Source organism: Lissotriton vulgaris, chromosome 8 (assembly GCF_964263255.1).
Source record: "Lissotriton vulgaris chromosome 8, aLisVul1.2, whole genome shotgun sequence".
Taxonomy (NCBI): domain Eukaryota; kingdom Metazoa; phylum Chordata; class Amphibia; order Caudata; family Salamandridae; genus Lissotriton; species Lissotriton vulgaris.
Window position 1 is genome coordinate 150,279,859 of NC_141696.1, and position 25,607 is coordinate 150,305,465.

At 47.4% G+C, this 25,607-nt stretch overlaps 1 protein-coding gene across 1 annotated transcript in view; it reads left to right on the forward strand.

Annotated features, from left to right (window-relative positions):
• The window catches only part of KLHL35 (kelch like family member 35), a 67,542-nt gene that overhangs the window by 14,027 nt on the left and 27,908 nt on the right, over window positions 1-25,607 (forward strand). The window contains exons 2-3 of the mRNA XM_086933860.1: window positions 10,534-10,718; window positions 13,224-13,342. Of these exons, the coding sequence (XP_086789986.1) occupies window positions 10,534-10,718; window positions 13,224-13,342 (304 nt within the window). The remainder of the gene's footprint in view (window positions 1-10,533; window positions 10,719-13,223; window positions 13,343-25,607) is intronic.

The window sequence follows — 25,607 nt, forward strand, 5'->3', positions numbered from 1 at the left end:
AAAGTCATTCCCCTCTCCTTGGCAGCAAAGCAACAGCAGGTCAGTCCAGCAGAGCAACAGCAGGACAGTCTTCCTTCTTCAGAGTCAGCTTTCTCCTTGGCAGAGGTTCTTTCTTGATTCCAGGATGATCTAATTTTCTGTTGTCAGGGGTCCTGTACTTATACCCCTAAAGTCTTTGTTCTCTCTGTGCATGTGGGCCCTGAGCCCGGTCTGAACCAGTTCTGGGTGGATCCTGAGCACTTTGTTTTGCTGGCTGCATCTTTCCTTTCAGATTGAGGGGCAGGGTCCTCAGCCGCCCAGCAGGAGGTGGAGCCAGCATTGTGGCAGGCAGGCACAGCCCTATTCAGCCCAGGTGCTAACTCCTCCCACCACTCAGGTTGCAATTGCATTCATTCAGCCTAGTGCTGACTCATCCAGCCTCTGGGGGAATTCCCCAGCCCCTGTCACTCACAAACCAGACAGTCAATACACAAACAGGCCCAGGCACACAGAAGGGTCAGACAAGAGAACAGCAACTTTCTAAAAGTGCTGTTCTCAAACACAGGATTTAAAAACCACCTTTCCTAAAAGATGTGTTATTAAATTCTGAGTTCAGGGATACTAGATACTTATGTACTATCTTCTTCCTATGGGAAGAAATGCTGTTAACCACTGTAGCCAGCATCCCCCATGTTAACCTATGGAGCAAGATAGCCTTACAATAGTGAAAAACGAAAATGGCTGTAATTCACTACCAGAGCATGTCACCTGCACTAGCACATGCTCTACCTTTCACATACACTGCACCCTGCCCAGGGGGGTACCTTGGGCCTTCCATAGGGGTGACTGATGTGCACGAAAAGGGAAGGGTTAGGCCTGGCCAGTGGGGACACTGGCCAGGAGGACATGGCAGCTCTAAATTGCCCGTAGGCACTGCAGTGGCAGGCCTGAGACACCATTTTTAGAGCTACTCCTTTGGGTGGTACAATCAGTGCTGCAGGCCCACTAGTAACATTTGTCATCACCAGCCCTGGCACACCCAGTGCACTTTACTAGGGACTTCATGGTGATACAAATATGCCAAACATGTATATCCAATCAGAATAACAATTTACATAGGGAGCACTTACACTCTGGCACTGATCAGCAGTGGCAGAGTGTCCAAAGCATCTAAACCAGCAAAAACGAATCCATCACAGCATCAAAAATTACAGGAGGCAGAGGCAAAAAGATAGGGGCAATCACGCCAGAGATGCCAGGTCTAACACGTGTCCCTGCCAGCTGAAAGTGGGGAGAACTACCCACCCTCTTGGGAGTTCTTTTCACTAAGGCGGAAAAACCTGGACAGACCATCAGCGTTGGCGTGTTCTGTACCAGGGCGGTGTTCCACCGTAAAGTCCATTCCCTGTAGGGAGATGGACCACCTCAACAGTTTTGGATTTTCGCCCCTCATGTGCATTAACCACCTGAGGGGCCTGTGGTCGGTCTGAACACGGAAGTGAGTCCCAAACAGGTAGGGCCTCAACTTTTTCAGAGCCCAGACCACAGCAAAAGCCTCCCTTTCAATCGCACTCCACTTCTGTTCCCTGGGGAGTAGCCTCCTACTAATGAAAGCTACTGGCTGGTCTCCATTCTCCTCAGTGGCTTGTGAGAGTACTGCTCCCACACCATGCTCTGAAGCGTCCGTCTGAACTATGAACTCACTGGAAAAGTCAGGTGCCTTGAGCACCGGTGCTGTGCACATCGCAGTTTTCAGGGCATCAAAAGCAGTTTGGCAGGCGTCAGTCCAGTCAACTCTTTTGAGCAACTTCTTGGAAGTGAGTTCTGTCAAGGGGGCAACAATGGTGCCATATCCCTTGACAAACCGTCTGTAATACCCGGTGAGTCCTAAAAAGGCTCTCACCTCTGTCTGGGTCTTGGGGGGCTCCCAAGCCAGAATGGTATCAATCTTTGCCTGTAGGGGCGCCACCTGGCCGCTCCCCACCTGGTGTCCCAAATACACCACAGATCCCTGCCCTATCTGGCACTTGCTGGCCTTGATAGTGAGGCCTGCCTTTTGCAGAGCCTTCAACACTTCGCAGAGTTGTTGCAAGTGTTCCTCCCACGTGGAGCTGAACACAGCAATGTCATCCAGGTAGGCGGCGCTGAATTCCTCCAGCCCGGACAGTACCTGGTTAACCAGTCTCTGGAATGTGGCAGGGGCATTCTTCAACCCAAAGGGCATGACACGGAACTGAAAGTGCCCCTCTGGTGTTGAAAATGCTGACCTCTCTTTGGCCCCCTCAGTTAAGGCAATCTGCCAGTACCCCGAAGTCAAATCAAATGTACTGAGGTACTGGGCAGCTCCCAACCAATCCACGAGCTCATCAGCTCTGGGGATAGGGTGTGCGTCAGTCTTCGTGACCGCATTGAGCCCACGGTAGTCCACGCAAAACCGGAGTTCTGGAGGGCCACCGGGGGTAGCAGCTTTCTTGGGAACCAAGACCACTGGGCTAGCCCAGGGGCTGCTGGAGGGCTCAATCACCCCTAGCGCCAACATCTTGGAAACCTCTTCCTTGATGCTGGCCCTGACCTTGTCAGCTACCCTGTAAAATGTTTGCTTCACAGGCAGACTGTCTCCAGTGTCCACATCATGGACGCACCAGTTGGTGACTCCTGGGGTCAGGGAGAACGGAGAGGAGAACTGACCCAACACTTGGCGACAGTCATTCTGCTGTTCTGGGGTCAGGGTGGGCGAGAGGACCACACCATCCACTGACCCATCTTGCTCTTTGACTGCCAGGAGGTCAGGGAGAGGATCACTATCCTCTTCCATTCCTGCATCTGTAGCCATGAGCATGGTTACTTCAGACCTCTCAAAGTGTGGTTTGAGGGGGTTCACATGCAAGACTCTCAGGGGCTGCCTGGGAGTCTTCAGGTTAACCAGGTAGGTTACCTCGCTCTTCCTTTCCACCACCTCATATGGCCCAGACCACTTGTCTTGGAGCGCGCAAGGCTCCACTGGCGCCATCACCCACACTTTCTGCCCAGGTTGAAATTCGACCAGAGTGGTATTCTGGTCGTACCATCTTTTCATTTCTTCCTGGCTTGCTTCCAGGTTCGCCTGAGCGAGTTTCCTGAAGCGTTGTGTCTGGTTGCGGATGGCCAGCACATAGCTGAACACATCCTGGGGGGTTTTCCCACGGGACTTTTCCCAACCCTCCTTCACCAGTGAGAGAGGTCCTCTAACAAGGTGGCCATACAGGAGTTCAAAGGGACTGAACCCTAAGGACTTCTGAGGCACCTCCCTGTAGGCAAACAACAGGCATGGTAACAAGACGTCCCACTTCCGTCTCATGGGCTCCGCTAGGCCCATAATCATACCTTTCAGGGTCCGGTTGAACCTTTCAACCAGCCCATTTCCTTGAGGGTGGTAAGGAGTGGTGAACTTATAAGTTACCCCACACTCCTCCCACAGAGACTTCATGTACTTAGAGATGAAGTTGTTACCCCGGTCGGAGACCACCTCTCTGGGGAACCCCACACGGGAAAAGATCCCCATCAATGCACGGCCCACCACGGGTGCTGTGATTGTCCTGAGAGGGACTGCTTCCGGGTACCGGGTGGCATGGTCCACCAAGACCAGGATGAACCTGTTGCCTAAGGCTGTCTTGGGGTCCAGGGGCCCTACGATATCTATGCCCACTCGCTCGAAAGGGGTGCTCACCACTGGGAAGGGTTGAAGGGGGGCCTTCAATTTCATTCCAGTCTTGCCACTAGCTTGACAGGTTTGGCAAGATCTGCAAAAGGAACCAACGTGCTTTCTCATCTGGGGCCAGTGAAAGTGGGTGACAAGCCGGTTCAGGGTCTTGTCTTGCCCCAGATGTCCTGCAAGAGGCACGTCATGAGCCAGACCCATCAGGAAGTTTCTGAAGCGCTCGGGTACCACCAGCACATGGGCTGCACCAGGCTCAGCAAACTTAGGCTCGCTATAAAGTAGGTCACCTTCCCAGTAAACATAGTGATCTCTGACTGCTCCACCTGCCGCCTGATCTACAGCCTGTTGCCGCAGACCAATGAGGGAAGGGCATTCCTTCTGCGCCTGGCAGAACTCCTCCCTGGAGGGACCACCTTCTTGCTGCCAATGGGTCAGCTCAGGTAGGTCTCCCAGTTCGGCCACCTGTTCCCCTGTAGGTTCCAGGGCATCCCCCTCAGGTTCTGCTTCCTCCTGGACCGTGGGAACGGCTGGGGCTGGTTTCCCGCGCCCTCTGCCTCTTCCTCTCCTGACAGGTCTCTGGGCCACTGTTTCAGGCTCCAGTTCTGCTGATTCACCCTTACTGGCTGCCATAGCACGCGTGGTCACGCAGATCCACGCAGGCAGACCCAACATCTCCAAGTGAGTTCTGTGTTCTATGTCTTTCCATGGAGAACTCTCCAGGTCGTTGCCTAACAGACAGTCCACAGGCAAGGCATCACTGACAACTACTTCCAAAAGACCAGAGACTGCTCCCCATTCAAAGGAAACCTTCGCCAGTTTGCAGAGGCGCACTGAGCTGTCAGCTGCCACTACAGGGCGGAGTACACCAGGGATGATTTGCTCTTCAGATACCCACTGACACCTCACGGATGTCACACTGGCTCTGGTGTCTCTCAGAGCCTCAACCTCCCTCCCATTGATGGTCACCTTCTGCCCATATTTCTTAGTGTTAGAGGGCAGTAAGGTTTCCTGGACCATCTCTCGGTCTCCTAGAGAGACAAGGGTCATGACTGCTAGCTCCCCCCAGTCACTAGAAACCAAATCCCCACCCAAAGCTACACTAGCTAACACTGGGGCGGGAGCACCAGTGGATGCGGGCTTCTTCTTGGGACATTTTGGAGCAATATGGCCCACCTCATTGCAGTGATAGCAGGTAGGAGGACCCTGGTTATTTCTCCTGTCTCTATTGTCCCGCCTGCCCTTAGAGGGCCATGGCTGTTTAGATTTGGGGGGTTGGGAATCCTTTTCCTGGGAACTATTTTGGGGCCCTTGTGAGAACTCCTTTTGGTTACCCTTGTCCCCCCCACTCTTCTGCTGGGGACCCTGCCCACCTTTGGCTGTGGTACCCACAATTCCTCTGTGGACCCTGGTACTGGTCCAGCGGTCCGCCTCCTTAGCAAGCTCAATGGGGTCTGTCAGCTTGCTGTCTAAAAGATGCTGGCGCAGCTCTGGAACACAAAGACTACTCAAGTGCTCCCAACTGATTAAATGCAACAACCCCTTTAAATCAGTTACTTTACTGCCCTTCATCCAACCTTCCAGTGCACGCGAGTACCCATTCACACACTCCATCCAAGTCTCAGACTCTTTCTTCTTGGAGTTTCTAAATTGCAGTCTATACTGCTCTGGAGTAAGGCCATACCTGAGACATAAGGCCTCCTTCATATTGGGGTAGGTCATGGCACCTGCCATCTCTAAGGGCTCTAGAGCACTCCTCCCAGAAGCCTCAAAATGTTTCCACAGGCCCGCCTCCCTATGCTTATCAGGCACACCATTCATCTTCAATGCAATCTCATACGAAGTGAACCAGGCATAAATATCCTCACTCCTATGGTAATTCTGTACCAGGTCTTTGGGAATGTATACTTTACCCCCATGCACTGGCTGCACGCTGCCACCATTTGAACTGGCATCCACCTCCTTGGCTTTAAGATCCAGTTCCTTCATGCTCAATTCATGAGCCAAAAGCAATTTCTTTTCCTCTAGGGCACGGGCCTCTCTCTTGTCTTCCGCTGCCCTTTCTTTCTCCAATTCCAATTGCCTCAGTTTCATTTTCATGACTTCCAAGTCATATTCTCTCATTCTCTGATTTTCTTGTAACTCTTCTGGGGTGAGGCCCCTACTGGAGTGGTTGCTGCCAGCTCCTGAGCCTACTCTGCCCACTGGCAGATCCTTGCCTTGAAAAGCACTTTCTACATCCACAACATTATTTCCCTCTTGTGCCTCCCAATGGACCTTCAAGATTCTCTGCAGCTCCTCCTTCCTGTAGGCGCTCTTTATGGGGCACTCAAACTTCTGGCAGAAGTACCTAAGATGCTTTACCGGGTAGGAGTACAAATCTCCAATCGAGAATTCCAAATCTATCTCTGCCTCCTCACTGGGCGCCTTCCCATTCAGAGACATGATGCTTTAGAAGAGTTACTCAAAAATAGAATTCAAAAACTCAAAAACCAATAGTATGCGGTGGCGTAGTGGTCTGCACTCACTAGTGATGTACACCAATTACTGTGGGTCAAGTACAAATACAAGTTCAAATCCCACCGCCTGACCACCAATGTTAGAACTGGGGGTCTCTAGTTGGCAGAGGTAGGTACCACTGTCCAAATAGGGACCCTTGCTTCTAGTCAGGGCAAGGAGATAACCCTCTTAGATAACCCCTGCTCGCCCTCTAGGTAGCTTGGCCTGAGCAGTCTAGGCTAACCAGAGGCAATGCGTAAAGTATTTGTACCAACACTCACAGTAACACAGTGAAAACACCACAAACTGATTCCACAACAGTTTAGGAAAATAAAGATATTTATTCTAAACTACACAAGACCAAAACGACAAAAATCCAACATACACAGTCCAAGAATATGGTTTCAAAAAGAGTTCTTAAGGTTGCGTTAAAGTTCTTCAAGTTGCGGTAAAATAAACCACAGATGCGTGAAAAGTTCACAGTTGCGTCACGTTTACTCACAGTACCTTTTAGATGCAACAAAGTTCCACAAGCAGGAAGCTGGTGCGGTGGAAAACAAGCGATGCGTTGCTCCTGAGACCCTGGGGAGGCGATGCGACAGCCCCGCTGCAGCAGCGGGCATGTTGCAACGAATCCGGTCTGTATGGGGAGGAAGGCCGCTTGCGTGGATTCCGGTGCGTAGGTTCCGTAGGAAGTCTGTTCTCGCAAAGGCACGATGCGATGATCTCGTAGGGGCTGCGACGATCTCCGGGGCGACGATGCGCGGTCCAGCGGTGATCCTCTCTCTCGCAGCTCCTCGATGCGATGGTTCTGCGCCGATGTTCGCAGCGACGTGATGCGGTCCGCAAGCAAGCGGTGCGGCGATCTCACCCAGCGACGACAGGCTCTGCGACGACACTCGCAGCGATGTTCGATTCTCCCGCATCGGTCTGGTGCGTCCCGCAAACGAAGGATGCGACGGCTCCGGCAGCGGCGTCAGGCGCTGCGCCGATCTCGACTTTCGTAGCGGCGGGAAACTTCTCGCACTGTCGGGGATGCGCTCCGCAAGCGAGCGATCCGGCACTTTTCAGCTTCAAAAGTCTCCCAAGCTTAGTTTCAAGCTTCCCAGCTCAGGTTCAACTTCCAGAGGCCCCACAACTGGATCAAGCACTCTAGGAAGGACAGAACTCTCTCAGCAGAGTTCAGGGGGACTGGGGGTGAAGTCCTTTTGTTCCTGGGACTTCAAAAACAGGGAGCCAGCTCTTCTCAGGCCCTTGGAGATTCCTTCAAGACAGGGGACACAGCTCACAGCAAAGTCCTTCCCCTCTCCTTGGCAGCAAAGCAACAGCAGGTCAGTCCAGCAGAGCAACAGCAGGACAGTCTTCCTTCTTCAGAGTCAGCTTTCTCCTTGGCAGAGGTTCTTTCTTGATTCCAGGATGATCTAATTTTCTGTTGTCAGGGGTCCTGTACTTATACCCCTAAAGTCTTTGTTCTCTCTGTGCATGTGGGCCCTGAGCCCGGTCTGAACCAGTTCTGGGTGGATCCTGAGCACTTTGTTTTGCTGGCTGCATCTTTCCTTTCAGAGTGAGGGGCAGGGTCCTCAGCCGCCCAGCAGGAGGTGGAGCCAGCATTGTGGCAGGCAGCCCTATTCAGCCCAGGTGCTAACTCCTCCCACCACTCAGGTTGCAATTGCATTCATTCAGCCTAGTGCTGACTCATCCAGCCTCTGGGGGAATTCCCCAGCCCCTGTCACTCACAAACCAGACAGTCAATACACAAACAGGCCCAGGCACACAGAAGGGTCAGACAAGAGAACAGCAACTTTCTAAAAGTGCTGTTCTCAAACACAGGATTTAAAAACCACCTTTCCTAAAAGATGTGTTATTAAATTCTGAGTTCAGGGATACTAGATACTTATGTCCTATCTTGTTCCTATGGGAAGAAATGCTGTTAACCACTGTAGCCAGCATCCCCCATGTTAACCTATGGAGCAAGATAGCCTTACAATAGTGAAAAACGAAAATGGCTGTAATTCACTACCAGAGCATGTCACCTGCACTAGCACATGCTCTACCTTTCACATACACTGCACCCTGCCCAGGGGGGTACCTTGGGCCTTCCATAGGGGTGACTGATGTGCACGAAAAGGGAAGGGTTAGGCCTGGCCAGTGGGGACACTGGCCAGGAGGACATGGCAGTTCTAAACTGCCCGTAGGCACTGCAGTGGCAGGCCTGAGACACCATTTTTAGAGCTACTCCTGTGGGTGGCACAATCAGTGCTGCAGGCCCACTAGTAGCATTTGTCATCACCAGCCCTGGCACACCCAGTGCACTTTACTAGGGACTTCATGGTGATACAAATATGCCAAACATGTATATCCAATCAGAATAACAATTTACATAGGGAGCACTTACACTCTGGCACTGATCAGCAGTGGCAGAGTGTCCAAAGCATCTAAACCAGCAAAAACGAATCCAGCACAGCATCAAAAATTACAGGAGGCAGAGGCAAAAAGATAGGGGTAATCACGCCAGAGATGCCAGGTCTAACACGTACTATCAGTTGAGAGTAGTTGAGTTAGGTGTCTTCCTTATGGCACTTGTTCTAAAAGTAGTTCTGCTATATCCTTTCCTTTATCCCATTGTCAAAGCAACAAAGTAATATTGAAGCCATCTTGTAGCAGGTACACAGCAGAGACCGCTTGTAAATGCCATTGTTTTCTCTGGGTTTCAGTGAAGGTTAGCAGTATCTACAGGTTTACAGCTGGACCACATCCACCCTCCTCATCATTTACATACTGAAACTAATAGATAGGTCAGCTTGCTTTGCTCATCACTTCTACAGTTGTTCTTACAATGGACATTCTTTGGTAAACTTGTATTCAATAGATACTGTACAACATAACTGGTGGTAGACAAGCAGGTTCAAAATTCTGAAATACTCTTCAAAACCCCCAAGAAAAGAAACTACTAGGGCCTCATTCATGTGTTTTTGCCGTAGTGCATCACAGCAGGACTGCTGGGCTGCCCTATATCAAATGAAAAGGGCAGGAATGCCCCATATCTATGAGATACAGCTCATTCCTGTCCTTTCCCCCTGTGCCGGCGCTCAATGGGCTATCTGAAGCCAACGCAGGCACCTTTACACCATGGTGCAGGGGTGCCTGCGTTGCGGGGCTGATTGTTCTTGTGCAGCAAGGGAAACCTACTTGCACAAAAACAATCACAAGCGGCTTTTTCCTCTTTCTAAGTGGGCTGCAGCACACACAGAAAAATGAAAAACAAGGAGAAATAAATATATTCCTGCTCGTTATTCCTCTCGTACGCCTCCCCTGGGGAGGCATAAGTTTTTGCCGATTTTACGATTTCTGATAAATCTAGGGCAGTGTCAAAATTCCATGGATGTTGCTTGCAATGCCCCCAACAACACCCATTGCACGCCCGTTTAACGTAGAAAACTGCATTAGAGGGGCAATATTTACAAGGCAGCATTAAGCCACAAAAAGTGGCTTAGTTCTGCCTCATAAATATGGAGCAGGCTCCTGCGCCACGGAACGTCACAAAAAGTGATGTTCCGATGGCACAAGGGCCTCATAAATGAAGCCCCAACCTTTTCCAGGAGACGTTTCCAGTCAAGTAGAAGTGTTAAACATAAAGCTGTGGAATTATGACTGGCAGAGCAGGGGATAGGAAGTTAAGATGGTTGTTGGGGGGTAGGGAGGGAGGCACTGCAATACCAAATAAGGAGGGAGAGGATTAGTGACCCTGAGAATGGTGTAGAAAGATCAGGGGAATCAAGAGAATGGATCTTCATGGACTGCTTTTTATTTTGTTCTCCCAGGATGATACTGACTGGATTGTCGGTGCCTTCTAACTCAGCAGTGGCACAACTGAAAGTAATACCTTCACATGTGTAAAAGAAAAGTATGATTTAAATGCAAAAAGAATTGCAGCAGTTGACAGTGATTGAAAAAAAAATGGAGTAATAATATTTGGTATTAGAAATAAAAGGGTAGAAACGAGTTCTTTCCACTCTAAGGAGGCTATAACTAGTGCTGAAAAGTTTGTGGAACAAAACAAACATGTAAATTCACATTTGAAATCTTATATCCAGTGTTTCAATGTGTGCTCATCCGTGAACAAGTAACATAATTGTTTAATTCACAAAAGGGCATTAGTTTGCTCATAGGAGGGAATATGCACAGGCAATACAATTTAGATTCAGATGAGAGTTTAAGAGTTAATATTTTAATTAATATCAAGGATAAGAATAATATATGGTCTCCATCCCTCCTATTTGTAATTAAAGCATAGTTTTGAACACAAGAGTTTGTGGTCGCCCTTCCATTTTGAAAAATTTAAATAGAGTTTTTCTTTTCAGGTTCATGGATTTAGCAGAGGTCATCGTAGTCATAGGTGGGTGCGACAAGAAGGGGCTTTTGAAACTCCCCTTTACAGATCGATACCATCCAAAGACCAAGGAGTGGATGGCACTTGCGAGTGTGCCCGGATACACCAAGTCTGAGTTTGCCGCCTGCACCCTGAAGAATGATATATATGTCTCAGGTAAGATGCCAGGCTCCATGTCATCCTCATTTGTCTCACTGGTGCCACCTGAAAGTGCAGCAGCATCAAATGTATGGTATGTAACAACGAACGCTGCCAGATTTTGATGTATAAATCAGTGCAAGTTTATGTGTACTGTCTGGGTGTATGGTGATGATGTCTGTGAGAAACTGGATTATTGGTTGTGGGGGTGTTAACATTGCTAAAGCAACATCCATAATCTCTGTCAGGATGAAGCACTAAAGTCACTAAATTAACCTGTACTCACCCTCTGGTAGCTTGGCGCAACAAAGTCAGGCTTAACTTAAAGGCAATATGTAAAGTTTTCTGCAGGACACAATCGGCGATAAAGTCAAAATACAACAGAAGAAAGAATCCACACTGATTTAGAACAATAGAATACATTTTAATAAATTATTTGACACCTAATAACAAAAATCCAATCAGTAGAACCGGAGCTATGAATTTTTAACAAAGAGGGTGGGCGCACACTGCCTCACATGCCAGCACTCAGTTCACCCCAATGCATCATGGTAAATGCAGTGCATGATAACACTTACTTCAGTGACAATCTTTAGCTTTTCACCCTTGTTGGTGCAACCAGTGCTGTGGATCTCTAGACATGTGTTTCAGGATACTTGTCCTTCTTTAAAAGAGGGCAACACATAGTTTTGTGGTGCTGGAAATGCTGCACAAGTCTTCTCAGGTGTCTGTACCAGTCACTGTATGCAGGTGCATCAGCCAGAGCTTGTCAGCTCATTAGCTCAAGGGAGCCTTTTCAAACAGAAGGAGGGTGGGAGCACACTGCCTCCTATCTTAGCACTCAGATCACTACAATGCATCATGGTACATGCAGTGCATGATATCAATTGGTTCAGTGACAGTCTTTAGTTTTTCACTCTATTTGGTGCAGCCAGTACTGTGTATGATCTCTAAACATGTTTCAGGATAGTTGTCCATCTTCAGTAGAGAGCAACACATTGATTTGGGGTGCTGGAAATACAGCCCAAAATCTTCTCAAGTCTCTAACAATGTGCTTTGGGAATCTGAACATGAGAGACTGGTCTGAAACAGGAAACAACCCTCAAAATGAGGGTAAAAGAAAATTAAAAATATATAACCAATTTTTAAGGTTCCGGTTGATTAAGTAAAATCCAAAAGGAAGTACTATAACCTAAATATGAATGTTCTGCGTTACATGTCCTTTTTACTCTGTTCTTTTTATTTAAAATGTTGTAAATTACATCATTGTTGTTTTATTGAGTTCTCATTCCATTTATACAACGATTCCTACCTTTGGTGAGGTGCTGAATCGCATTTGTTGGAGCAGCATGCGTCCCCATTGGAGTGCATTGGTGGAAGAGTGTGTATTTGGTTTGTGAGCTACATAGCCAGTGCATGATGTTGTGTGTGACGACCAAAGTTGTGCTCAGTGTGTTTGTTTTTCTGTACTTATTTGTCACTCTAAAGTGACAAGAAGGATGAGTAGCCATCAATTACTAGTGTGTGAATGCAAGGGAAGTGCATAGTGGCCTAGATGTTGTTGGTGCTGGTGGTACTGGTGTTGTGTGTGTATAGCAGATGCTGCACTCCCCTACCACAAATAGCACATTTAAAGGGCTTAATACTTGTTTTAGTCTTCAAGTTATATTCCGTCCCACAATCCTGGCTTGCTTCTCTGACAAATGTCTCTTTAAAAAAAAAAAATCTAATCGAGTGGCAAATATGAACATCAATTCACTAAAAGGGCAGGAGTAGCGGCCGTGACATCACACGCCATTTGACCTTTATGTTCACTGAAGCACAAATGCTTACACATCCATACATGATCAGAAATACATATGCACTGTCTCACATACACACACTCTCACATGCATGCCTGCACACAACATACATTTAAACGCATATGTTACTTACCTCGGCTGCCAGGGAGGTCCCATTCCACCTAATTGTTCTCTGTTTGTTAGTACACTAAAACATTGACAAAAACAAGGATATTGGCGACCCAACCACTGTCCATAAGGACGAGCTGCCCCTGTATTTCTGGCACGGATGTTGACATGTCTGAATCCAGGGGTCGCAAATGTAGTGCCAGGAGCCGCAAGGGGCAAGGGAGGGATCGCAGGTGCGACCCCTGGTGACCCCGACATAACGTCCATTGTGGCAAATAGATATGTCACAATAAAGTTGTTTTTCCCACCTTGCATGCCTCTCTGACATATCTCTTTCTTTTTGTTTTTAAAATGTCACAAACTTATTGTTGAGGCAAATCTTTTTTTTAATACAGGAATCTTTGCAAAATGAAATATCTCTGGTGCCTTTCTATCAAAAATGTACAAAACACTCTTCCTTTTCTTTTTTCAATTTAGTATTAATTCTATTCCATTGAAGTGTTTGTCAGGTTTTGAATATTGCTTGTATGTTGTTAACTGAGGACAGAAGGAAGAGTCGGACAACTGACTTTTAATCTTTACCTGTTCTGTCCTCCAACCTGTTGTTTTACAGGAGGCCACATAAACAGCCGCGACGTGTGGATGTTCAGTTCTCAGCTGAAAGTGTGGGTAAAAGTCGCCTCTTTGCACAAGGGAAGATGGAGACACAAAATGGTGAACCTCCATGGCAAGGTTGGTAGTTTATTTTTAGATTCTAATAAAAATGATTATGGTGCTAAAATCTATATGTTCGTGAATACCATTAAACTAACTTTGGATTGACGTTGTTATTTTGAAGATTGAAGTAAATAACCAGAAGTTTCAAAGTCTATCGACACACGAGATGCATCTCATAATTTACAATTTTAAGAGGAGCGTATTTTATCAAAATAACACACGTTGACAATAAGCAACTATAAGGTCATCATCATTATCATCTTTATTAGGCTGAAGCCATAAAAGCATGACATCAACAAGAAAGTACAAAGAATTAACATTTCAACAAAGGCATAAGTTCCATCCATAAGAGATAAAGAGCTCATATGAAGTTCATAGTGCATGTATGTCAGAGGTTGTTAAAATTCATATTGTTTCCTAATAGGAAAAGCCACTCAAAAAATTCAACAATGCATAACAAATATCTGGCAATCCTAGACACTGCAAAAACACAAGCCCAACCTTCTAGTGTCTCAGGTTTGTCTTTCGCAAAATGGGGACCAAGAAGGAAATAATAAACACATGTACGGAGGGTCAAAGGGGAAATATTTTAACGACCTGTCAACTCATGCCCCTATACTGTAGATACCAAACACAAAAAAAGGAGACCAGGTCAATTAGTGGTGTGTTGTCCAGAGTGGAGAGCAGGAATCACAAGGATACCCGTGTGGATAAGTGTGTTGGGTCACACTGGGCTAGAAAAGTCCCATCAGACCACCCTCTTGGCGGCATTTCATCATTTGGGGATGGTCAGCCATTCCATATATCGCCCATATAACGGTGCGGAAATGGAGAACAACGTGTTTTGCCACAGTTGTGTCCAAAATAAAGTGTGAAAAAAGTGCAGTGCTGAAGAAAAGGTGCTTAAAAATGACTACCTAGACTAAACAGCTAACTTGTCGAAATGAGTGTAGGTGTCAAGATTAAAAACACGCCTGGTAGTAAATGAGTAAAACTACGTTGTGGCGCTGTGTAGAATGGTCAACTAGTTTCAGCTAATTGGAGCATTGCTCCAGCTTTCATCAGGACCAAGAAATGGTGAGCTACTGCAACACATTATACTATAAAGGGTGTGCATCTAAGAGAGAGCAAAAGTTGCATCGAGATATTGTAAGGAGAAAAAGTGTCACCCAAACTTGGAAGCTCTATGTCCTCTGGAGACAGGAAAAGAATCTGCTACCTGTCAAGGAAACAAAAGATACCATGTATGTATAATGTATGTATGTATAAAAGATTTTATTACGCGCTCTGCTACTACAGAGTATCCTGGCGCGATATGTGAACTAGCACAGAGCCGAACCAAGGAAGAAGGGAAGCAACTAGATACTGAGATTAAAAAGGTGAGTTTTTAACCCCTTCTTAAATTCTGCCAGTGTGGCTGACGCACGCAAAGAGAGCGGCAGGGCATTCCAGGATCGAGCTGCTTGGACAGAAATAGATTGACCACCCAATCTCACATATCTGATTTTAGGCGTAAACATCAGAAGGAGATTAGCTGATCGGAGTGCACGGCGAGGGGAATAAAACGTGAACCTCTTGTGCAAATATTGTGGTCCGTGTTGGTGCAGGGCACGGAAGGCCAGGACCAGAGATTTGAACACAATACGATGGGCCACTGGAAGCCAATGGAGCTTTCGGAGATGAGCAGAAGCGCTAGTTCTTCTCGGGAGATGGAATAAAAGTCGGACCGCCGCATTCTGAATAATCTGCATTCGGTTGATGAGATATTTAGGAAGACCGCTAAAGAGGGCATTGGAATAATCCAGCCTTGATAGAATCAGAGCACGCAGAACCGTCTCTTTTGCTTCCCTATGGAGCAGTGGAAGGAACCTTTTTAGTGACTTGAGGGTCGCAAAACAGGTCGCCGTAAGTTTTTTTAGATGTACTTCAAACTTAAGATCCTGTCCGAACCAGACCCCCAAGTTTTTGGCCGGGCCTCCAAGAGAGCTGGGACAAGCAAAATCAGGCGGCCAAATGAGATCCTTAAAATTGGCCGGAAAGTTGCCATAAAACAACAGCTCTGTCTTGTCCTCGTTGCATTTAAGTTGGGCTGACAGGAGCCACCGAAAGACATTGGATAGACAGGAGCAGACGACACTAGCATCTAGGCAATTCTTAGGCCAGGTAAACAACAGCTGAGTGTCGTCGGCGTACGCCATTATTTTGGCTCCCCACTGCTCAGCCAGATAGATCAGCGGGGTCATATAAACGTTAAACAACAGGGGGCTTAACGTCGACCCCTGGGGGACCCCTGTGCTGAGCTTCTTGGGAGACGAGGCGTAAGGAGGCATCCAAACTTGCTGCGTCCGTTCCGACAGAAACGAGGACAGCCAAGCCAGAACCGCGCCTGACAGTCCCACCTCTGCCAACCGATTCAGCAGCAGAGCGTGGGGAACCGTATCGAAGGCGGCAGATAAGTCCAGCAAAACCAGGACCGCTCTGCCGCCTCCGTCCAGACACTCCCTGATGGCCTCCGAAACTTCCACCAGAGCCGTCTCGGTGCTGAAAGCCGCCCTGAAACCCGATTGAGCCGGGTGCAGGGCCTGAGAGGACTCAATAAAATTATTCAGCTGCCTATAGACAACCTTTTCACAGACCTTCGCCAGTGCCGGGAGCAGCGATATCGGACGATAGCTGGACGTGGCTAGAGGGTCCAGGCCAGGCTTCTTAAGGAGGGGAAGCAATTTCGCCTGTTTCCAGCAAGGTGGCACAGAGGCAGAGGACAGAGACAAATTGACCACCTGAGTGGCCTCCTGATATACCAAGCTCGCAGCTCCCCCCAGAACCCTGGCGGGGCAAGGGTCAGAGGGTGAACCCGACTTTAGTGACTCCAAGATGGCCAGCACGTCCGCTTGCACAGCTGGCTCAAAGGTGGTAAATTGGCTAGTAGGTTGCTTCCCCCCAGAACAAGCGAAGGGTGACAAGGGCCGAAGAAGCCCACTGGAATTTTGGAGCTCCTCTTGAATTTTGATGATTTTATTATCAAAAAAGCAGGCCAGTTCTTCACACCAGAGATCGGAGGCCGGAAGAGCTGGTAAGGCAGCACAGGGAGAAAGGAAACTCTGAACAATGGCAAAGACTTCTTTGCCATTGTTGTCCGCCTTCTCTATCCTTTCTGAGAAGTACCTACTTTTGGCAGCTTTAATTTCGGCATAGTAAACCTTCTGCGCCATGTACACATTGCCACACAGAAATCAACGTGACCCCACTGACACCATCAAAACAAAACACACCTGCGTGAACATATTGCGTTCCGCATTGCCTATAAGCTTATTAACTTTATCACGAAGAGGCATTTCCTCACTGTGATACTCACCCAGCTTTGTGTGGGTGAAGACCTCACCTCGCCCGGCAACCGCTCGGGAAATTGAGGCCCCGCTCTAGTGTGTAGAAAAAAGGACACAATTAACACACAGTTTAAGAGTGTCCAGCCGAATCGCTATACACAATAACCCAAAATACGTGTGATAGACTCCTGACTACCCAAAACATTACCTGCCCCTGCCGCTGAGCCAACACCTATTGTTTGTGATAAATGAATAACCCAGAAACTTAGGTGATAATGATGTTAGTGGTAACCCTATATCGCCCCTTAACTGATGCTGTAAAGGCACTGTAGGGTAGCTGTCAAAAATGTGTTGCCGACTCGAAAAATACCCAAAAATCAAGGAAAAGTACTGAATGCCACTGCTAGTACTAGGATAAGCGACAGGGAAAACCTCAGTCATAACCATTTGCATCACGGGCACTGCTCGAACAAGTGGTAGAAACTGTTAACTCCAAGCACTGCCTACACCCATACTGAATGTTAGGAACCTGTTATGGCAACACATACACACTGTACTGTTCATCACAACCTCGCCGAACTGACCTGTCCGTCGGTGCCCGTGCTCAAAGCCGAGCGGAAGGGGAGGCACCGACTGAACCGCCCGTTCGGTTTAAATGTCGAGGCTGGCTGTGTAGTCAGCCAATTGTGGCCGCTACTGAGAACAAAAGCCTGGGGAGTGAGGCTCAAACAGGGAAGCGAGCTCACCTGCGGGAACAGGAGGCGAGCTCGGGGACAGTCCTGCAAAACCGGCACTGGTCTCCGCGCGCATGCGCCACAGTGCTCCGCTGAAATACAGAGAGCACAGTGCTCTTTGCGCATGCGTGAAGCTATTGCAGGTCAGAACTATTAAAAGCATTAAATCTTGCAAGGATAAATGCTCGGCTACACCTGTGCCAAGATAGAGGGGCTAGATGAGCCCCCTATCATGAAGAGGAGGATCGCCACGATTGACACAGAAATTTTGAAACAAATTTTGTTATTGTCCAAATATACAGTGTCTCATACTGATGTTGCAAACAAAGTGTGTGGTGAAGCAAAAAGCCAGGAGTCACAAAGATTTTTAAATGCTTTTTGTAGTGTTGGACAAAAAGAGGGGGGTGCCCAGTTTGTCTAAAAAACTTGTTCTAGCCGTGAAGGTAGTTAGTGTGCAATCACCTGGTGAGGTAAAGAACTACGGTTCTGGAAAGAATTTTTTAAAAAACATGGCCAGAAGGAGTGAAAACACAACACAGGTCAAACTCAAGGCAGGGGTGACGGCATGTAGGTAGACGGAGTCACACACAATTAAATTAGGTGAGCTTGTATGATGCAACCATCAGATAGGTATGTATCTGGAAAAGACCCGCAACAAGAAGTTGCTCTAACTAATAATAAACACATGTACGGAGGGTCAAAGGGGAAATATTTTAACGACCTGTCAACTCATGCCCCTATACTGTAGATACCAAACACAAAAAAAAAAAAAAAAAAAAAAGGAGACCAGGTCAATTAGTGGTGTGTTGTCCAGAGTGGAGAGCAGGAATCACAAGGATACCCGTGTGGATAAGTGTGTTGGGTCACACTGGGCTAGAAAAGTCCCATCAGACCACCCTCTTGGCGGCATTTCATCATTTGGGGATGGTCAGCCATTCCATATATCTCCCATATAACGGTGCGGAAATGGAGAAAGACGTGTTTTGCCACAGTTGTGCCCAAAATAAAGTGTGAAAAAAGTGCAGTGCTGAAGAAAAGGTGCTTAAAAATGACTACCTAGACTAAACAGCTAACTTGTCGAAATGAGTGTAGGTGTCAAGATTAAAAACACGCCTGGTAGTAAATGAGTAAAACTACGTTGTGGCGCTGTGTAGAATGGTCAACTAGTTTCAGATAATTGGAGCATTGCTCCAGCTTTCATCAGGACCAGGAAATGGTGAGCTACTGCAACACATTATACTATAAAGGGTGTAAGAAGGAAAGCCTCGGAGCTGAGTACAAGGTGCAAAACTAAATTAAGTGACTAGTGCTTTGCGGAGAAACATTGTCACAGCAACATGGGGAACAGTCATGTTACCCTGACAAAGGGAAAGACAATTTAAAATGCAGTGTGCATAACTTAAAAAGTGTAAAATAATAAAGCTGAGTAGGGTTTATAATCCATTCTAAGTATGGCTCCATGCTCTTTGGTGTTGTCACGGTTGAATATGTAACTATCGACTCCTTGGCCTGGGCCTTCTCTAGGAATTCATAAAATGGTCCAAATAGCATTGTTTAACCAGTTCAGGCCCAATTTTAAGGGAGTTTTTCTAAAGTTCTGAGAGGCCTATTGTCTTGAAACATTCCCTCAAGTTTGGAGAGCCAGCGAATCTGGTCTTCCCTATCAAGTGACAGACAATCAGTAATGCAAGTACTTACAAGATCAGCCTTTGGGGTTCCCCAACATTTGATCCAATGTAGCAGTGGTGTAAGCCTGATCAAGTCCTCCAGGTATGGCATTCCAAGTTCCTCATGGCATATGAGTGGACAGTGCCCCCTGGATTTGACAATAATCTATGCATGAAACTATTTACAGCTCTTTGGAGGACCACCACTTTGCAGTGGCCCCATAGCCAGGCATCATATACCCCCACTGAGATACATTTACTCATATAAAATCACCATTTCTGTGATTGGTTTATGCTTTAACCTATGTTCAAATTTGAATATGGAATCAAGGTTTCTGTTGAAGTGCTGTGTTCTAGAGGTTAGTAATGCGGTCCAGCTAAAAACTGTGCTAATAAGAATACCTAAATAGTTAAAAGATTCTACTTCCTATCAGATAATTTCAAAGGGTTTTTAAATAATATATTCTTTAATTCAAACTATTGATTGGGTGTGTATGACACAGATCAAAAGACAGTATAACATTTTGAATGCCTTGTTCAGCAACCCATTTTCCCTCTTACAAAGAATACTTAAACCCAGCATTAGAGACAAAGAAAATCAGTGGTAAACACATGTGAGGGTGATGAGAAGGTAATACTTTGACTACTTACCACTAATATTCATTATTTTAAGTGCATGCCATCCTCATCAGTGATCTTAGCCACAAGACCAGCAGTACAATGGCCCCCAACCTAATGCATGTTCCTTGTTTTTTAGAATTTCTACTTCCAAATTCTTGGCCATAGTCTTTTTTAGGTCTCGCAGAGAGACCTATTGGGGTGAAACCAGAAAGTTAAACCAGGCGGATTGCGAGTGCGGATTTCCAACAATTCACGTGAAATCACGTGACCACAAGCACGTGCATTCCCCACATTAAAGCCTCAGCCTCCCTCCCACAGGCTTCCCCAGCGCGCTTGCCATAATTGCATCAGACCCGAACTTACCATTTGCTCCTGTGCTTCCCCGCCCACTGCTTCACAGTTGCCTTGAAGGCAATCTGCTTCTCCGCTCTTCAAAGGCTCTGCTCCCCACCCCCCTCCCACTCTGCTCCCTCTAACGTGACCCACATTTCTCCTCCCTTGCATTTCTCCTCCCCCTCCCCACAGCAATTCACTTGAGATGTGTACTCTGTTGTTAAATAAGTGGATGTTCTGATTCAGGCTTCGCCACTCAACCACATTCTACAATGATCCACGTCAAATTGTTGCACCCTCCTTTCTTTACGTGAGAAATCTCCATGTACAAAGGTGTTCATTTTTCTGGGAAGTTAGTAGGATATTTATCTATCTTACATAGGTGCATTTGTTACTCTATTGGTTAAACTGATTATCTTTCCCTGTTTCCTAATATATTCATGTTGCCCTTTGCTTTCACCTCAGTAAAGGTATCACAGTGATCAAGAAAAGAGGCATTAATCAATCTCAATGAAAGTGTTGTAGGGACAACTTTAGGTAGTGTTCTTTGGCGTGTGTGCAGACTGTTAGTATAGATGCCTCTGAGCTGTGAAGCTGCCGCCCACCCCCATCCCGCTCTGCTCCCTCTAACATGACTCGCATTTCTCCTCCCCCGCATTTCTCCTCCCCCCTCCCCACAGCGATTCACTTGAGATGTGTACTCTGTTGCTAAATAAGTGGATGTTCTGATTCAGGCTTCGCCACTCAACCACATTCTACAATGATCCACGTCAAATTGTTGCACCCTCCTTTCTTTACGTGAGAAATCTCCATGTACAAACGTGTTCATTTTTCTGAGAAGTTAGTAGGTTATTTATCTATCTTACATAGGTGCATTTGTTACTCTATTTGTTAAACTGATTATCTTTCCCTGTTTCCTCATATATTCATGTTGCCCTTTGCTTTCACCTCAGTAAAGGTATCACAGTGATCAAGGAAAGAGGCATTAACACTATGAGTGCTGCAGCTTTTCCTGCTGTGCGCTGAAAATTTAAAAAACCCACTTTACATGACAAAGCCAGCTCGTCATAAGCACAGCGCAGGTAATGCCCATGACGAGCTGGCTTTGTCATGAGCACTGAAGGGGTCAATCAATCTCAATGAAAGTGTTGAAGGGACAACTTTACGTAGTGTTCTTTGGCGTGCGTGCGTGCAGACTGTTAGTATAGATGCCTTACTCTTTCCCATTTTTGCATCGTCTGTGCTCTCATTCGGTATGTAGTGCTACTGCAAAGGGTGTTGCAAAGGATTTCAAGCTAGGTATTGTTTTTCACGGTGTTGGGTGTAATGTCAGCATAATTTTGTTTCTTGTCAGGCTGCAGACAAAAGAAATGTCACATTTTGTTTGGGTTACCTTGCGGGGATTGTGATGGATAATGCCTCGTTCTCTAACCAGGGCTTTTCTCATCGTTAACAAATATTAATAAATATGCTAAGAATTGAGGGCTATACATTTTTCCCTTTTTGGTTTGGATGGGGGGCATGGGGTGCTAGTATGACACACTGGCGCTGGTGCATAAACACTGTCCATCAGGCAGGGGTGTGAATTGTCTTTCCAATGCCAGAGCTTGCCTTCACCCTCACACACCCTCTCACACTCACACCCCCTCACATCCCCTCACCCTCCCTCACCCCCTCACCCTCGCTCACCCTCACACCCCTCACCCTCACACACCCTTTCACCCTCTCACCCTCAAACACACCATCTCAACCTCACACGCCCTCACCCTCACACCCCCACACTCCCTCACCCCCACACCCCCTCACCCTCACACCCCCTCACACTCACAACCCCACACACCCCCTCAACCTCACACACTCTCACCCTCACACACTCTCACCCTCACACACCCTCGCCCACCCTCTCACCCTCACTTACCCTCTCACCCTCACACACCCTCTCACCCTCACACACCCTCTCACTCTCACACACCCTCACACTCCCTCTCACCCTCACACCCACTCAGCCTCACACTCCCTCTCCCTCACAACCCCTCACCCACTCACACCCCCTCACCGTTACACACCCTCACTCAAACACCCGCACCCCCAAACAACCTCAACCTCAAACATACCCTCACGCACACCCTCACTCTCACACCCTCACCCTCACACCCACTCACACCCCCTCACCCCTCTCACCCCACCCTCCAACTCCAACCTCCAACTCCACTCTTCAAATCCACTCTCCAACTCCACTCTCCAACTCCAATCTCCAACTACACCTTCCAACTCCACCCTCCTTCTCCACCCTCCAACTCCACCCTCCAACTCCACCCTCCAACTCCACCCTCCAACTCCACCCTCCAACTCAAACTCCACCCTCCAACTCAAACTCCACCCTCCAACTCCAACTCCACCCTCCAACTCCAACTCCACCCTCCAAATCCTCCCTCCAACTCCACCCTCCAACTCAAACTCCACCCTCCAACTCAAACTCTACTCTCCAACTCCAACTCGACCCTCCAACTCCACCCTCCAACTCCACCCTCCAACTCAAACTCCACCCTCCAACTCAAACTCCACCCTCCAACTCCACCCTCCAAATCCACCCTCCAACTCCAACTCTACCCTCCAACTCAAACTCCACCCTCAAACTCCACCTCCAACTCCACCCTCCAACTCAAACTCCACCCTCCAACTCCAACTCCACCCTCCAAATCCAACTCCACCCTCCAACTCCACCCTCCAACTCAAACTCCACCCTCCAACTCAAACTCCACCCTCCAACTCAAACTCCACCCTCCAACTCCAACTCCACCCTCCAACTCCAACTCCACCCTCCAACTGAAACTCCACCCTCCAACTGAAACTCCACCCTCCAACTTCAACTCCAACTCCACCCTCCTACTGAAACTCCACCCTCCAAATCCACCCTCCAACTCCACCCTCCAACTCCACCCTCCAACTCCACCCTCCAACTCAAACTCCACCCTCCAACTCCACCCTCCAACTCAAACTCCACCCTCCAACTCCACCCTCCAACTCCACCCTCCAACTCAAACTCCACCCTCCAACTCAAACTCCACCCTCCAACTCCAACTCCACCCTCCAACTCAAACTCCACCCTCCAACTCAAACTCCACCCTCCAACTCAAACTCCACCCTCCAACTCCACCCTCCAACTCCACCCTCCAACTCCACCCTCCAACTCCACCCTCCAACTCAAACTCCACCCTCCAACTCCACCTCCAACTCCACCCTCCAAATCCAACTCCACCCTCCAACTCAAACTCCACCCTCCAAATCCAAACACCCTCCAACTCCAACTCCACCCTCCAACTGAAACTCCACCCTCCAACTGAAACTCCACCCTCCAACTTCAACTCCAACTCCACCCTCCAACTGAAACTCCACCCTCCAAATCCACCCTCCAACTCCACCCTCCAACTTATCCCTCCAACTCCAACTCCACCCTCCAACTCAAACTCCACCCTCCAACTCCACCCTCCAACTCAAACTCCACCCTCCAACTCCACCCTCCAACTCCACCCTCCAACTCAAACTCCACCCTCCAACTCAAACTCCACCCTCCAACTCCAACTCCACCCTCCAACTCAAACTCCACCCTCCAACTCAAACTCCACCCTCCAACTCAAACTCCACCCTCCAACTCAAACTCCAACCTCCAACTCCAACTCCACCCTCCAATTCCACCCTCCAACTCAAACTCCACCCTCCAACTCCACCCTCCAACTCCACCCTCCAACTCCACCCTCCAACTCAAACTCCACCCTCCAACTCAAACTCCACCCTCCAACTCAAACTCCACCCTCCAACTACACCCTCCAACACCAAATACACCCTCTAAATCCAGCCGACACTCTATCTATCTATTGCCCACACTCTATCTATCGCCCACACTCTATCTATCTATCGCCCTCACTCTATCTATCGCCCACACTCTATCTAGCTATCGACCTCACTCTATCTATCGCCCTCACTCACTCACTCTATCTATCTATCTATCTATCTATCTATCTATCTATCTATCTATCTATCTATCTATCTATCTATCTATCTATCTATCTATCTATCTATCTATCTATCTATCTATCTATCGCTCTCACTCTATTTATCTATCACCTTCACTTTATCTATCGCACAACCACAGCATCACTCAGGGGCACCACAGCATCACTCAGGGGCACCACAGCATCACTATGCGCTACCACAGCATCACTGAACGCCACAGCATCACTCCTCGCCACCACATCACTCCGCACCACCACAGCATCAATCTGTGCAACCATTCAACAACTGGTTTAAATATGTTCTCTCAATGTTTCAAACTTTATTACAAATGTCACAAAAAAGATGTTAATATTTCACTTCTGTTCCTGGATTTTAGTCACAATAAAATACACTGAACATAATCTTCACAAGTTATTTCCAAAAGTTTAAGCTATTGCCATTATAAATTACAAGAACTTTTATTTAAGTATGAATTATTTAAAAAAAAATAAAAACCATTGTTATTTGTAATATCAATACATCTAAGTCACGGAAATACAAACCATGTTGCATTACAAATGCTATGAGTGTCACATTTGCAAAAATGAAAAGTATTGGCATTGTAAATGACAAAGCTATTAATTTCCCTATTTACAAAACCAACACAGAAATAAAAAATGTGTCATTTACAAGACCAATAGCTCAAACTTTCCTAATGCGAGACCTATTGCATTGCAAATGCTTGTTGTCTGTTTCAGGCAGTGGCTATTCCTCATTACTACCCATATCTCTCTGCACTGTCCATGCGCAGACTGGAGCATGCAAAGCCGAGGCAGGCAGCATGCTGGGGTATAAGCTAGGAGGACATGGACTCAGAGCAATGAAGATTACTAGTAAGGAATAAGGAATAAAAGCATTAGCCCCTTGATCCCTCTTCCTGGAAACAGTCCGAACCATGTGCGGATATACCAAGTGGAATCAGGGCCTGCAGACAGCGGTGCTACTGGAAACCAGAGGAAAAACACAGCAATTGACACAGAGCGCTTAAAACAATGCAGGCAGACACCACAGTATGGGGAAGGGAACCAAACCGCGAAGCCTGGAATGAGCAGAAATCCCAGGAAAACCACAGGCACTTAGAAAGACAGCATTACCCAAGGTGCCATAATTGGTGTGTGGGCCCATCCGAAGGATACATAACCAATGCCCAATGCCCCCATTAAATTGAAACAAGTGAAAAATGTCTGCCGAAGTGCACGTCACAGCCACACTTCTTGGCCAGGGAGCAAGGTACAAGGAAACAAATTATGGTGCAAATAAAGGCAGGACGCAAACAAACTCAGCAGGTTTCTAACACATTGGAAATTAACAGCCGGACTGGAGAGCAGCCTGCTAGATGATGAAAAACAGAAACCACAGCATCATTCCACAAGAAGCTGTCAGTGGAAAAAAGGACCAAAAGAGGCCCACGCCGGAAGAGCATGGACCAACACAAGAAAGAGACATCCAACTGCACAGGTATCCACAGAGTAAGCCAGTTAGAGGGCAAAGATCACCGAACAACAGGTCTCCAAGGGAAGTTCAGAAGAACCAAAGAGGTCATCAC